Source organism: Somniosus microcephalus, chromosome 22 (genome assembly GCF_052327205.1).
Source record: "Somniosus microcephalus isolate GS21.2 chromosome 22, FLI_Smic_1.0, whole genome shotgun sequence".
Taxonomy (NCBI): Eukaryota; Metazoa; Chordata; class Chondrichthyes; order Squaliformes; family Somniosidae; genus Somniosus; species Somniosus microcephalus.
The window spans coordinates 64,827,502-64,844,373 of record NC_141008.1 but is presented as its reverse complement, the minus strand read 5'-3'; the positions used below and the strand labels follow the sequence as shown (position 1 = coordinate 64,844,373).

Sequence of the window (16,872 nt, the reverse complement as noted above, 5' to 3'; positions counted from 1 at the left end):
GGGTAGATGCAGTGGACAGATGATGTTTTGTTTGACCACTGAAAATCCCACTTTAAACTAGATGCCCGGAGGCATGCATAAGTACCCTGAGGACGACTCTGTTCCCTCCCTTCCCAACATAGTACCTTTCCACAGTGATTCATCTGAGATTCAGAGTTCAGTGGTGTACAATGAAATGCAAATATGAGAGCCTTTGAGTACTAGGCAAAAAATATTGTAATCAGTGGGAGATATTCATATTTTCATGCAAAAAAAACTGTGTTTTGAAAAGTTTGAAATACTACATGTTGAAGCAATTTTTATTCCACAGGCGTGCACATCAGTGATCTAGAAGACTATTTCATTGTGTGATACTTTTGTTTATATAATCATATGTTTTGTTTGAATTTGTTTACTGGCTGATATTCTCCATTGCTTAGCAAACAGCGGTCAGAGAACATCTCAACCAGTAACAAAAATCACAGATCCTGAGAAACCTACAAACATAGATGTGGCTGCACATTCCATTCTGTTCCAGACTGATCCTTATTGATGTCTGTAGGTTGCATCTTCTCATGGTATTTCACAGGTGGGGAAAGTGTCTGGAACAGTCTGCCCTATTCTATCCCTCCTTTCTCTTATTTATGAAGGTGCTGCCTCATGCAGTCAGTCAGGCTAGTCAAGGGTGTAGAGAGAGAGAGAGATCAAAGAGAGAAAAAGTGTTGTTTCTAGATCTTGACCTTTCTAGGTATGTGCAATTAGCCGGCCCACTCTAACTAATGATCGAAAGTGGGAACAGTAACTGATTTCCAGACTTATCTTCTCTTTCCCCCTCCCTATCCCTCTGACCTACTCTCCCAAAGCCCATTTGTAATACCCACACCGCCACCCTAGCTGACGATATACCTGAAGTGTGTGTCATTCTCAAGTAAAAACTCAACAACCACCACCTGACCTGCTGTGTACCCCAACATCTTAGCGGTCACCATTAACCAGCAGCTTAACTGGACCAGCATATCAGCACCATAGCAAGACAGAGGTTAGGTATGCTGAGTGGCTCACCTCCTGAGCCCTGAAAAGCCCCTCCACAGGTCAATAGTCAGAAGTGAGATAGAATCCACTTGCCTAGATAGGTGCAGCAACAACACTCAAAGGTCCAATACCACCAAGGACAGCGTAGTATGCTTGACTGACACCCCTGCCATTAGACTCATTATTCAACCCTCCAGCACTGACTCATTGTGGCTGAATATGTGCTATCCACAGGATCCATTGTGGCATGTCTCCATCTTACTTCAGCAGCACCTCATAACCCTGTCTCCCAGCCACAACCTCTACCACTGAAGAACAAGGGCAGCAATGTCATGGGAATTTGTTCCCCTCGAGTTGCACGCTATTCTGATTTGGACATGTATCACTGTTCCTTCACTTGCTGGAACAAAATCCTGGAATTCTCTACTAACAGCATTGTGGGAGCACCATCGCCACAAGGACTGCAGCGGTTCAAGAAGGCGGCCCACCACCACCACCTCGGGGCAACTAGGAATGGGCAATAAATATGGCCTTAAAACATCTCAAACAAATTTTAAAGAAACTGGAGAAATTCACTTTTAAAATGTCTTGAGTGTTGAGGGAAAGTACTTTGTATTGAAAGTAGTTCTTCCTCCATGCCACCCCTAAAAACTGGCCACCACCTATTTTGAATTGAGATTCAAAACGTTTGAAAGTAAAGCAGTAACATTCATGTTTTTTTTCCAATTTAAAACATTACAACTAATTGTGTGAACCACAGAGCTGTTTCAATTACCTGTGTAATCTGCTGCTGCTGATTTATTGGTTTTCATGCACTACCAATGCACACTGACACTGATTTTGACCAAAGGTATTGAGATTTAATAGTACTTACCTGTTAGAGATTTTTATGTAGATTTCTTCTTTTCTAACATTCTCTCTTTCTAATTTTTACCCAATTTCTGTTCAAAATAGTTTTACAAATAAAATATTCACCATTATTTGGTAGTCTGCTCCCTTTATTGGAGAATGGGTTTCTTTTATGGAAAAAATACTTTACATACACTCACTAGCATATCTTGGGTTTTGTTTTGGAACAACCATAAGTTCTCACCAGACTTGCGTTTTCTTGTTCTGTTATTTCCCTGGATTCTTTCAGAAGACTGCTGGCCACTATCAGTGCCTTGCATCCTGTGTATATTTTAGATTTGCAAAAACCATTCCCCAGATGTGAGGGTTGCTGACGTGTTGCTAGAACTGTGTGTAATGGATTGCTCGGAGGTACATGACTGGAATGGGCAGACTGACAGATTTTCCCACTCTGCCTGTGGGAAGTGTCTGCCCAGCACCTCCAGGAGTACAATGCCAACTTTTCTTGTATGCATCTGTGTGTGATTATTAACTTAACCCCTTAAACACAAGCAAAAATAAATAAAGCTGTAATGGCAAACTAAGCTCCCTTCTTTTCATTCAGAAAATATTGAATATCTTCTACGGAACCAAAATGATCGTCCCGACAGTGATTTTGGCGATGATCAGCACGATTACGATAGTGTAGCTTCTGATGAGGACACAGACGCTGAGTTACACCGAAACGCATCCTCGTCCAGAAACAACCGAGCCAAGGTGAGAAGTGAGATCTCCAGTTGGCAGCTTGCATGATTTTAAATGGGATAAATTAATGGAGGACTCAAGTTTAAAAATTGCTTTACGTACATCTAGTTTGTTTCTTGCTTGCGAACAGCAGCAGCAACGTACTTTTAAAATTCACTTCTATTCCCAATGTCTTTCCATGCTTGCCATTTCTCAGAAGGGTGAGCTGGAAACCTGCTTGCATTGCATGTCTTTGCTAATGCAGCTGGTGACTTGAGGTGACTTGCCTTCCACTGTTTACAGGAAACTTTCGATTTACTGGCACCTAAATAACCGGAAATCTCGGTTAACAGGCAAAATTCAGGAGTAGGTTCAGGTAACTTTTATTACTTGCCTTCCTCCATCTGTTGCTGTGCAAGGGTGTGGCTGCAGCTGTTGCTAAGCTACAGAGACGCTTGCAACTTGTGGCCATTGTTCTGAACCTGTTGGTTTGTTGCTTTATACGGAGCTCTCAGCTCGGTATCTTTTACTATCGCTTTCGGTTATCCGGAATTTTTGATGAACCGGCACCACGTCGGTCCTGTCTGTGCCGGATAAAAAAAAGTTTCCTGTACTCACTTGTCTTTTGATGACACAGCTGTGATAAGATCACATTATGGGGAATCTGTGCAAACCTTATGTCCTTCCATATAAATTAGCTCATTGAAACTCGTATGTTCTACATCACTATGCCATCTTGTAACACAAATGCTTGGAATTGGATGGTCAAGGAAAAACCAAGGGAGGTGATTGAATAGTAAAATGAATGACTATTGTGTCCCACTTGGGACATTTTTATGGGTTCTGAGGCCGATGTCAATCAGTGATCGGTTCATTCATAATCAATTGATTTTGTAGCCTCATCTTTTCCTTGTCCTTAATTTTAAATATTTTCTTTTGCAACCAAGAAGTTTCATGTGGATGGCACAGACTCAACTTTTATTTTATATTAAAGCTAAATGTTGGCAAACTGTAACTTAAATGATATTGTGTTGCTATAAATTAAAAAATAAAGGTTTGGGTCATGCATCTTAATTTTCAGTCTTCAGTTATATTCTTTTGATGCGCGACCTGAAAGATTATCTGTTCGATTTAGTACATATCTGTGCACAATTTATTCATTACATTTTCAAGTTGCAGAAAATAGGACAGTTTTTTTTTCTCAAATGTAGTTGGAACACATCCTAAATTTGAAGTAATTAGAGGAGTTGTACATCAGACCTGCCAGAACTAAGTTTATATCTTGCTTATAAAACAAAATTGGTACGAACGGTGATTTGTACCAACCTGCTTTCAACTGCACATTGCCTCAAACCTTTTGATCCTGAGTATCTAAAGAAAACCTTCACCCCTAGTATAGAATGCCATTTCTATCACGACATACCTAATGCAAATCTTTAGAGATTTTGTTTTCCATCAAACATTCTCTTCTATGTTAAATTCAGTAACAGCAGTTGAGGTGCATTGGCAGGTTCCCCTGTGAAATTGCTGTACTTTGTGTGGGGGAAGGCAAGTAAGCAAGTTAATGGCTATCTGAGTACTGGCAGTGTACATTTTTGTCTCCAGTTGACGAGTCTTGAACAAAGCATTTTGGGAGAACTAACAAGACAAGGGAATACACAATGAATGGTAGGACCCTAGGAAGGACAGAGGATCCGAGAGACCTTGGTGTGCATGTACATAGATCCCTGAAGGCAGCAGGGCAGGTAGATAAGGTGGTTAAAAAGGCATATGGGATACTTGCCTTCATTAGCTGAGGCATAGAATATAAGAGCAGGGAGGTTATGATGGAGCTGTACTAAATGCTAGTTAGGCCACAGCTGGAATACTGTGCAGTCCTGGTCGCCACACTATAGGAAGGATGTGATTGCATTGGAGAGGGTGCAGAGGAGATTCACCGGGATGTTACCTGGGCTGGAGCGCTTCAGCTATGAAGAGAGACTGGACAGGCTGGGGTGTTTTCCTTAGAGCTGAGGGGGGGGGTCCTGATTGAGGTGTACAAAATTATGAGGGGCATAGATAGGGTAGATAGAAAGGAACTTTTCCCCTTTTTAGTAGAGGGGTCAATAACCAGGGGCATAGTTTCAAGGTAAGGGGCAGGAGGTTTAGAGGGGATTTGAGGAAAAACTTTTTCACCCAGAGGGTGGTTGGAATCTGGAACTCACTGCCTGAAAGGGTGGTAGAGGCAGGAACCCTCTCAACATTCAAGAAGCATTTAGATGAGCACTTGAAACGCCATAGCATACAAGGCTACGGACCAAGTGATGGAAAATGGGATTAGAATAGACAGGGCTTGATGGCTGGTGCAGACACGATGGGCCGAAGGGCCTCTTTCTGTGCTGTATAACTCTGATTCTATGAAAGCAGCAGAAGTTTCGAAATTTGGGTCCGTTTTCCAGATTAACCGATGCTTTGAATTAATTTTCATGTAAAAACTTAGAATAATCATTAATTGGGATTGTGTTGCATATATAGGTGAGTCCCATTTATTCTACCCATTTCTATTCCTAATTCTAGCTCCCTTTGACCCTCCCCTCCCCACCAAAACATTGATCTATAGATCCATGGTCATTTCACCAACATACTATAATAACAGTACAAGGGTTGTTACTTTCAGCACTGCTGTAGTCTGATGTTGGACATTTATTTTTTACTGTGCTGTGGTGTACGTACAACAGATCAAATTTAAATCTTCTGTTGATGGAAACTTCAAGTTTTTAAATTGGTCCAATAAAGAGTACATGCATATTGCAACATATTTCTGCTGTGAGTCAAAAATCTTGTGGAACGACAGGAAATACCATTAAGCTTGCCAGTCACAAAAGACTAGTTTAGGTCTTGACCACACTTGCGGTTTTATTTAAAGTGTCATTTTTGTAGTTTGGTATGCAGCCAAGGTCTAAGTTAGAGATTAAGAAACAGATGCAAAACAGTATCTCCTTTCATTGCTCCTATATTGAGCATGGCTACAAGCGCTTTGAACATATGCTATTAAATGTTTTGGTGCATTGCATATTCTAGTTGCTAGGTGCTAAATAACACTTGCCTCAGACAATAGCCTCTTGTCAGGGCACCTAGGTGCTGTCCTTGTATTTTAGCTGTAACTGATGCACATATTTGTGCCTTCCCTGTGGAGATTTTTTTTTCTTGATGAAACATTAATGGCAGCTTTTAAATCACTTTTGTGCTTTATAGGCTTTTGTTCACTTGGAGCTGAAGTGGGATTGTTCCCAAATTCTCTTTATGATGATTAATCACTTAAAAGAGAGAGCTCATCTCCTATCTTTGCTGATGTAGCCTATTTCCTAGAAACCAAGTTCTGATGTGCTGTGTTGCCCAGTCATTCAGTTGAGTATTTATGATACATGTTCAACAGCCAGCATATAGGGAGGGAAGCTTTCAAGTGACAGGCTTGAATGTGTGGGCTAAATTCCATATGCCACAGACCCGTGTCAGCTGTGGCTCAGTGGGTAGCACACTCAGAGTCAGAAGGTTTAAGTCCACCTCCAGAAACTTGAGCACAAAAATCTAGGCTGACATTTCAGTGAAAGAAAAAAAGAAATACATACATTTATATCGTGCCTTTCACGACCGCCGGACGTCTCAAAGCGCTTCATAGCCAATGAAGCACTTTGAGTGTAGTCACTGTTGTGATGTGGGAAACGCAGCAGCCAATTTGCACACAGCAAGCTCCCACAAATAGCAATGTGATAATGACCAGATAATCTGTTTTAGTGATGTTGATTTGAGGGATAAATATTGGCCCCAGGACACCGGGGATAACACCCCTGCTTCTCTTCGAAATAGTGCCGTGGGATCTTTTACGTCCACCTGAGAGAGCAGACGGGGCGTCAATACAGTGCTGAGGGAGTGCTGCACTGTCTGAGGTGCTGTCTTTCGGATGAAATGTTAACCGAGGCCCCATCTGCGTATGCATACTAAAGTTGACCCTTTGTAAACATTTTTTTTTACAAGAGAAAAACCTCAAAAGAGCAACTGCTTCTGAGTGCTGGAAATTGAAACTATGATGCATTATTGAAATATGCTTTGTGAGGGGCACTGAGGGAAGCTGGAGCTTAATGTAGGAAAGTAGCTCTCACTGCAGTTATAGCTACATAAATTCATAAAAGTGAAACTGTAGAAAAGCCTGTCCAACAATCTACCACCACACATCATAGCAACTGAATACCATTTGTTCATTGAGACTGCCTGTGAAAATAAGATCACTGCTAGCCCCCACTCCATTTACTCCTCCGTTTCTTCTGCTGGGCTGCTGAAATGGTGGGCCACAGCCCACGTCTGGATTTGTAAGCTATTAAATCTGGACCACATGTCTGCCATTAAATCAGGGGAAGTTCCCCCCTGAAAATAGTATTGTTGGGTCAGAAATTTGCACCCATAGCAGCTGGCCTTGGATTTGCCAAAAAACTAGCACCACAGAATGAGTTGGAAGCACTGTTGTATAGCTGATCAAGTGCAGAGGTGTGCTGCCATGAAGTGGATGGGTGGAAATGGGGAGGAAGCATGCTTCCATGAACTTAGGAGGAGGACAGAAGAGGAGAAGGAAAGGCAGGGGAGCAACACAAGAGGAGGCAAGCGACCAGCAACACGTTCTTTCCGGTTCTGCCAATGTGCTGTATATGGCCTGTTTCAGCGATTGAATTTGGTACTTTTGCAGCCTTATTTTAATGATAAAAGTCCTAAGTTGCTTGAGTATTGTGGCTGTTCAATTTTTAAAAAAACCTTTGTTTCTTAATATTTAGAGCATGGATTCATCCGACTTATCCGACGGCCCCATAACACTGCAGGAGTATTTGGAGGTGAAAAAAGCTTTAGCTGCATCGGAGGCCAAGGTTCAGCAGCTAATGAAAGTAAATAACAACCTTAGTGAGGAACTGCGCAGACTTCAAATGCAGGTGAGTGAATGTGAATGAGGATTCTCGTAGCAAAGTCAGTGGTTAAATTTTGTTGATGTTTTGAGAGTAAATAGCACAGAAGATTTTAAACAATTTTAACGTTGGTTATTTTTTAATTTGCACTCCCAAGGGCCTCTGGTTTGATTCTACATTTTCTGTTTTTGGTTGTATTGAAAGGCAAAATATTTTTGCAATAGTGCCATCAGATCATTTACAATAAAGTTAAAAAGCAAACTAATTAAAAACAGAAAATTCAACTGCATGGCCGGTTGATCAGCATCAAGAACTGATAGATAAATTAGTATTTTGTATAATTCTTCAATAGTTCAATTTAAATAAAGGAAATTATGATGGTCTGAGGAGCGAGTTGGGTAGGATTGATTGGGGAATGGCACTCAAAGGGTTGACGGTGGATAGGCAATGGCAAACATTCAAAGACCGAATGGATGAACTACAGAATTTGTTCATCCCAGTTTGGCATAAAAATAAAACAAAAAAGGTGACCCAACCGTGGCTAACAAGGGAAATTGGGGATAGCATAAGGTCCAAGGAGAGGGCATATAAATTGGCCAGAAAAAGCAATAACCCTGAGGATTGGGAGCAGTTTAGGATTCAACAAAGGAGGACAAAGGGATTAATTAAGAAAGGGAAAATAGAATATGAGAGTAAGCTTGCAGAGAACATAAAAACTGACTGTAAAAGCTTTTATAGATATGTGAAGAGAAAAAGATTGGTGAAGTCAAGCGTAGGTCCCTTGCAGTCAGAATCAGGGGAATTTATAATGGGGAACAAAGAAATGGCAGACCAACTAAATACATATTTTGGTTCTGTCTTCACAAAGGAGGACACAAATAACCTCCCAGAGATGCCAGGGAACATAGGGTCTGATGAAAGGGTGGAACTGAAAGAAATCAGTATTTGTAGGGAAATGGTGTTAGGAAAATTGATGGGACTGAAGGCCGATAAATCCCCAGGGCCTGATAATCTACATCCCAGGGTACTTAAGGAAGTGGCCCTAGAAATAGTAGCTGCATTGCTGGTCATCTTCCAGAACTCGATAGTCTCTGGAATGGTACCCATGGATTGGCGGGTAGCTAATGTTACCCCACTATTCAAAAAAGGTGGTAGAGAAAAGGCGGGGGATTATAGACCGGTAAGCTTGACATCGGTAGTGGGGAAAATGCTAGAGTCCATTATAAAAGATGTAATAGCAGAGCACTTGGAAAGCAGTGACCGGATCGGACAAAGTCAACATGGATTTACAAAAGGTAAATCATGCTTGACTAATCTACTGGAATTTTTTGAGGATGTAACTGGTAAAATAGAGTGGATGTGGTGTATTTGGACTTTCAGAAGGCTTTCGATAAGGTCCCGCATAAGAGATTAGCGTGCAAAATTAAGGCACGTGGGATTGGGGGCAAGGTATTGACTTGGATAGAGAACTGGTTGGCGGACAGAAAGCAAAGAGTTGGAATAAACGGGTCGTTTTCCGAGTGGCAGGCAGTGACTAGTGGGGTACCGCAAGGATCGGTCCTAGGACCCCAGCTGTTCACAATATATATTAATGATCTGGACGAGGGAATTGGATGTAATATCTCCAAATTTGCAGACGACACAAAGCTGGGGGGGAGGGTATGCTGTGAGGAGGATGTCGTGAAACTCCAGCACGATTTGGACAGGTTGGGTGATTGGGCAGAAACATGGCAAATGCACTATAATGTGGATAAATGTGAGGTTATCCACTTTGGTGGCAAAAACAGGAAGGCAGATTATTATTTGAATGGTAATAGTTTGGGAGAAGGGGAAGTGCAAAGAGACCTGGGTGTCCTTGTACACCAGTCGCTGAAGGTAAACATGCAGGTGCAGCAAGCGGTTAAGAAGGCAAATGGTATGTTGGCCTTCGTAGCAAGAGGGTTCGAGTACAAGAACAAGGATGTCTTGCTACAGTTGTACAGGGCCTTGGTTCGACCACACCTTGAGTATTGTGTGCAGTTTTGGTCGCCTTACGTGAGGAGGGACGTTCTTGCCATGGAAGGAGTGCAGCAACGATTCACCAGGCTGATACCTGGGATGGCAGGAATGACGTATGAGGAGAGATTGGGTCGATTGGGCTTATACTCACTGGAGTTTAGAAGATTGAGAAGGGATCTCATCGAAACCTATAAAATTCTGTCAGGCCTGGACAGACTAGATGCTGGAAGGATGTTTCTGATAGCCGGGGAGTCCAGAACCAGGGGTCATAGTCTAAGGATAAGGGGTAAGCCATTTAGGACTGAAATGAGGAGGAATTTCTTCACCCAGAGAGTGGTGAACCTGTGGAATTCTCTGCCACAGAGGGCGGTGGAGGCCAGTTCATTAAGTATATTCAAGAAGGAGTTGGATATATTTCTTAAGGCTAAAGGGATCAAGGGATATGGGGAGAAGGCAGGGACCGGGTACTGAATTTGGATGATCAGCCATGATCTCATTGAATGGCGGAGCAGGCTCGAAGGGCCGAATGGCCTACTCCTGCTCCTATCTTCTATGTTTCTATGTATGTATGGCATCTTTTCATCAAAGTCTCATTTCCACAATGGTATTTCAAATTAATTTTGAAAGTGCATTTTTTGCTTGAATAATTCTGCACAAGTAGCCTTTAATCCTGGATATCAGTAGTCACACCAGTGCTTCCATCCTGAGAAAAGGATTGTAGACTGCAACACCTTTCGTGGATCTTTCTTCTCCAAGATACTGAATGTTTCCCTTGTTTCTTGGCGACCAGAACTGGACATAGTATTCAAGGTGTGGTCTGCCCAGAGTAGTTTGATCATGACTTCCTCTGACTTACATTTAAGTGATTTGCCAATGCAGTTCAACATTCTGTTGGTTTTGTTGATTGCTGCTCTCCATTGGTTAGACATATTTAGTATCAAGTCTACTAAAACACATAGCTCTCTTTCCACTTCATCTTTAGCTATTTAAACATCATTCATAAAGTATGTATGTGTTTGTTGGTTATTTCTCCATCCTATGTGCAACACCTGTCTGTGTTAAATTTGATCTGCCCTCCTTTCTTTTGTCCAGTTTACTCTGAGCTGCTTCCTCCAATGACACTGTCCCTCCCAGTTTGGTATCAAGTTCATGCAAATGAGATCAATTTCAAGAAACTAAGATGCTGGTTCTCTTCCCTCCCAGACTTGAGGCTGGAGTAGCTGTATCTTGTGCTCTCTCTGCCTAGATCATGTAGCCCGCTATCCCCATATCCCTCCACCCCAGATGCATTCAGTTTCTGAAGCCCAACTTGGGCAATACATGGGCACCTGGAATGCTGCTGGCTCTCAAATCCACACCGAGCCTGGTGAGTGATTATGGTAAAGTTGACTCGGTGCACTCTGTGCTGGACCTGAAACCACTAGCCACTTCAGAGTTGATTAAAAGGAAAAACTGTGCTCCAGGCCGTTTGAGCATGAACATAAGCTGCTTGAAACATAGAAACATAGAAGATAGGAGCAGGAGTAGGCTATTCGGCCCCTTGAGCCTGCTCCGCCATTCAATGCGATCATGGCTGATCATCCAAATTCAGTACCCTGTCCCTGCTTTCTCCCCATATCCCTTGATCCCCTTAGCCTTAAGAAATATATCTAACTCCTTCTTGAATATATTTAATGAATTGGCCTCCACTGTCTTCTGTGGTAGAGAATTCCACTCTCTGGGTGAAGAAATTCCTCCTCATTTCAGTCCTAAATGGCTTACCCCTTATCCTTAAACTGTGACCCCTGGTACTGGATTCCCCCGCCATCGGGAACAGCCTTCCTGCATCTAGTCTGTCTAGTCCTGTTAGAATTTTATAAGTTTCAATGAGATCCCCTCTCATTCTTCTAAACTCCAGCGAATATAAGCCTAATCGACCCAATCTCTCTCCATACGTCATTCCTGCCATCCCAGGTATCAGCCTGGTGAATCTTCGCTGCACTTCCTCCATGGCAAGAACATCCTTCCTCAGATAAGGTGACCAAAACTGCATACAATACTCAAGGTGTGGTCTCACCAAGGCCCTGTACAACTGCAGCAAGACATCCTTGCTCCTGTACTCTAATCCTCTCGCTATGAAGGCCAGCATACCATTTGCCGCCTTAACCGCCTGCTGCACCTGCATGCTTACCTTCAGCGACTGGTGCACAAGGACACCCAGGTCTCGTTGCACTTCTCCTTTTCCCAATCTATTGCCGTTCAGATAATCTGCCTTCCTGTTTTTGTCACCAAAGTGGATAACCTCGCATTTATCCACATTATACAGCATCTGCCCAACCTGTCCGAATCGTACTGGAGTTTCTCTGCATCCTCCTCACAGCACACACGCCCACCCAGCTTTGTGTTGTCTGCAAACTTGGAGATATTACATCTAGTTCCCTCGTCTAGATCATTAATATATATTGTGAATAACTGGGGTCCTAGCACCGATCCCTGCGGTATCCCACAAGTCACTGCCGGCCACTTGGAAAAAGACCCATTTATTCCAACTCTTTGCTTCCTGTTTGCCAACCAGTTCTCTATCCAAGTCAGTACCTTACCCCCAATCCCATGTGCTTTAACTTTGCTCGCTAGTCTCTTATGTGGGACCTTATCGATAGCCTTCTGAATATCCAAATACACCACATCCACTGGTTCTCCCTTATCTATTCTACCAGTTACATCCTCAAAAAATTCCAGTAGATTAGTCAAGCATGATTTACCTTTTGTAAATCCATGTTGACTTTGTCCGATCCTGTCACTGTTTTCCAAGTGCTCTGCTATTACATCTTTTATAATGGACTCTAGCATTTTCCCCACTACTGATGTCAGGCTTACCGGTCTATAATTCCCTGTTTTTTTTCTCTACCACCTTTTTTAAATAGTGGGGTTACATTAGCTACCCTCTAATCCATGGGAACTATTCCAGAGTCTATAGAATTTTGGAAGATGACCAGCAATGCATCTACTATTTCTAGGGCCACTTCCTTAAGTACCCTAGGATGTAGATGATCAGGCCCTGGGGATTTATCGGCCTTCAATCCCGTCAATTTCCCTAACACCATTTCCCTACAAATACTGATTTCATTCAATTCCTCCCTCTCATTAGACCCTATGTTCCCCAACATCTCTCGGAGGTTATTTGTGTCCTCCTTTGTGAAGACAGAACCAAAGTATGTATTTAATTGGTCAGCCATGTCTTTGTTCCCCATTATAAATTCCCCTGATTCTGACTGCAAGGGACCTACGCTTGACTTTACCAATCTTTTTCTCTTCATCTACTGCTGGCATCTGCAGATTATTCTCACTCCTATGAACTCGTCCCACTCACTTGCGCGCGCTCTCTCTCTATCTCGCTCATTTCTCTCTCATGGTCCTTTACCATGCCCCATTAATACCAGGTGCATTGGTTTTGTTGCCATCTGGACATATCAGCTACTTGCATGCAAGCCTGTTAAATTTAAAGCCAGCGCATGCTGCTAGCCCTTTGGATATCTTCCTGTTGACATCATTCGCTCCATTTTGGTTCTATAACTTTCACACTGTTTGATGTTGACAGGAAGTGCTTGATGTGAAACTGAAGCAGATATTACTTGGCCAGTAAAATTGAGCCCTCTCCAGCTGTGGCAGCCCTCCTCACATTAAGTTATGGACATTTTAAATTATAAACAATTAGAGTCTGGTGCTGTCAGACCAGTCTACAAAATCAAATTAAAGAAAGCATTCATCTAATTATTGCCTTTCATTATGAAACATGAAAATTAATGACTTGATGGCTTGCTTTCCTGGATTATGCTAGAGTATCAGTCGGAAACCTTCGCTGCTTTTCTTAATTAAATCCTTTCTATGAACAAGGACCTTTCCAAAATTGATCTATGCACCCTCAATCACGTTAAGATTAGAGCTTCACCACAGGCAATGTTAATGGCAAAAAAAACTTTGGCTTCAAAACTTTGCCATCAAAGGCAAAAAGCAGAATTATTGCAGCCCATTAGTCACTGGAATATTGGCTTTGTACTTTTGTAGTTCTTGGTTTGTTTTGTGTTGCTGCCAACTTTCCAACCCATATGCAGCATGTCTTAGTCAGTTTGTAGCTGGGCTTCTAGGCTGTAACTCAAATCCAACTGAGGCCTGTAACTAGTTGTAGCAGGTAGAAAAATTCTGGAAACTAGTCCCACAGAAGCGTGTGTCTTCTGTTGATCTACAGGGCAGCACTGGCTTTGTCAACTGCGAAGGACTCTCTGGACTTTTTTCCATTTTCGCTAGTTGGAGAAAGATGGTCTTAGCGATGAACTTTGTGGAAGTTTTCATTTTGTAATGCCATGATCCATTGTTGTGGAAGATGAGACAAATTTGCTTTTTATAAACAAGTGCAATGCACCACTATTTTAAAGGCATGTCCTCAACATTTAAGGGAATCTATTTTGTGTACGTATTGTAGATTAGTCAGCCATGCTTTTAATAGCTTTTGGTAAAGTCATCAGGTTGATCTGATTGAACTGCTAAAATAATCCCCTTCTCTCCCCCCCCACCCACCCCCCTTCATGCCAGCAATGTTACCTTTGCAACACATACTACGTGCTCCTGTTTACTGTAAAATACAAGCGCCACTGTGCATGTCCAAGAGGGTATACATAAAGTCATAGCAGACTGAAGTGCACTTTAGGTATGATGGTAGACAAGCAACGGCTAGCATTTAAAGAATTAATACATAATTTACAACAAATATACATTCCTTTAAGGCACAAAAACCCCACAAGAAAAATGGTCCAACCGTGGCTAACGAGAAGTTAGATAGTATTAGATCAAAGGAAGAGGCTTATAATGTTGTCAAAAAGAGTAGTAAGCCTGAGGATTGGGAGAATTTTAGAATTCAGCAAAGGAGAACCAAGAAATTGATAAAGAAAGGGAAAATAGAATATGAGAGTAAACTAGCAAGAGACATAAAAACGGACTGTAAAGCTTCTATAGGTATGTAAAAAGGAAAAGATTAGCGAAAGTAAACGTGGGTCCCTTACAGGCCAAGACAGGAGAAATTATAATGGGGATTAAGGAAATGGCAGAGAAATTAAACAAATATTTTGTGTGTGTCTTCACGGAAGAAGATGCAAAAAACTTCCCGGAAATAGTGGAGAACCAAGGGTCTAGCGAGAATGAGGGACTGAAAGAAATTATGATTCTTAAAAAAAAAAAAGGCACTGGTGAAATTAATGGGACTGAAAGCCGATAAATCCCCTGGACCTGCTGGCCTGCATCCTAAGGTTTTAAGAGGTGGCTATAGAGATAGTGGATGCATTGGTTGTCATTTTCCAAAATTTCATAGATTCTAGAATGGTTCCCACAGATTGGAATGAGCCAAATGTAATCCCACCATTTAAGAAAGGAGGGAGAGAGAAAATGGGGAATGACAGACCAGTTAGCCTGACATCAGTAGTAGGGAAAATGCTAGAATCTATTATTAAGGACGTGGTAACAGGGCACTTAGAAAATAATAATAGGATTGGGCAGAGTCAACACGGATTTATGAAAGGGAAATCATGTTTGACGAATCCGTTTTGAGGTTGTAACTAGCAGAATAGATGAGGGAAACCAGTGGATGTGGATTTTCAGAAGGCATTCGATAAGGTGCCACACAAGAGGTTATTAAACAAAATTAGGGCTCATTGGATTGGGAGTAATATATTAGCATGGATTGAGGATTGGTTAACAGACAGAAAACAGAGGAGGAATAAACGTGTCATTTTCAACTTGGCAGGCTGTAACTAGTGGGGTACCACAAGGATCAGTACTTGGGCCTCAGCTATTCATAATCTATATCGGCTGGGGAGTCTAGAACCAGGGGCCACAGTCTCCGAATAAAGGATCGGCCATTTAGGACTGAGATGAGGAAAAATTTCTTACATAGATACATAGAAGATAGGAGCAGGAGTAGGCCATTCGGCCCTTCGAGCCTGCTCCACCATTCAGTGAGATCATGGCTGATCATCCAAATTCAGTACTCGGTCCCTGCCTTCTCCCCATATCCCTTGATCCCTTTAGCCTTAAGAAATATATCCAACTCTTTCTTGAATATACTTAATGAACTGGCCTCCACCGCCCTCTGGCAGACAATTCCACAGGTTCACCACTCTCTGGGTGAAGAAATTCCTCCTCATTTCAGTCCTAAATGGCTTACCCCTTATCCTTAGACTATGACCCCTGGTTCTGGACTCCCCGGCCATCAGAAACATCCTTCCTGCATCTAGTCTGTCCAGGCCTGACAGAATTTTATAGGTTTCGATGAGATCCCCTCTCAATCTTCTAAACTCCAGTGAGTATAAGCCCAATCGACACAATCTCTCCTCATACGTCATTCCTGCCATCCCAGGTATCAGCCTGGTGAATCTTCGCTGCACTCCTTCCATGGCAAGAACGTCCTTCCTCAGGTAAGGCGACCAAAACTGCACACAATACTCAAGGTGTGGTCTCACCAAGGCCCTGTACAACTGTAGCAAGACATCCTTGTTCTTGTACTCGAACCCTCTTGCTACGAAGGCCAACATACCATTTGCCTTCTTAACCGCCTGCTGCACCTGCATGCTTACCTTCAGCGACTGGTGCACAAGAACACCCAGGTCTCTTTGCACTTCCCCTTCTCCCAAACTATTACCATTCAAATAATAATCTGCCTTCCTGTTTTTGCCACCAAAGTGGATAACCTCACATTTATCCACATTATAGTGCATTTGCCATGTTTCTGCCCAATCACCCAACCTGTCCAAATCGTGCTGGAGTTTCACGACCTCCTCCTCACAGCATACCCTCCCCCCCCCCAGCTTTGTGTCGTCTGCAAATTTGGAGATATTACATCCAATTCCCTCATCCAGATCATTAATAAATATTGTGAACAGCTGGGGTCCTAGGACCGATCCTTGCGGTACCCCACTAGTCACTGCCTGCCACTCGGAAAACGACCCGTTTATTCCAACTCTTTGCTTTCTGTCCGCCAACCAGTTCTCTATTACTGAGGGTGGTGAATCTTTGAAATTCTCTACCCCAGAGGGCTGTGGAGGCTCAGTCGTTGAGTATATTCAAACAGGGGTCGATAGATTTTGAATATTAAGGGATATGGAGGTAGTGCAGGAAAGTGGAGATGAGGTAGAAGATCAGCCATGATCTTATTGAATGGCAGAGCAGGGTCGAGGGGCCGAATGGCCTACTCCTACTCCTATTTCTTATGTTCTTAAGCACAGTGTTTTCTACAACAGCATCCTGGTCTCATACACAAAATTTTCTTGCTGGCACAAGTCTACTATTAGAAAAAAGGCAGTTGCCTGTATTTTTGATTGAGAGGTTAGTTGTTCCC

General features: G+C 42.5%; 1 protein-coding gene across 8 annotated transcripts in view; it reads left to right on the top strand.

The window, feature by feature from the left end:
• The window catches only part of git1 (G protein-coupled receptor kinase interacting ArfGAP 1), a 178,581-nt gene that overhangs the window by 138,789 nt on the left and 22,920 nt on the right, over positions 1-16,872 (top strand). For all 8 annotated transcript variants that reach the window (XM_085964964.1, XM_085964967.1, XM_085964963.1 and 5 more), the window contains 2 exons: positions 2,465-2,616; positions 7,386-7,538. In XM_085964964.1, coding sequence (XP_085821090.1) covers positions 2,465-2,616; positions 7,386-7,538 — 305 coding nt within the window. The remainder of the gene's footprint in view (positions 1-2,464; positions 2,617-7,385; positions 7,539-16,872) is intronic.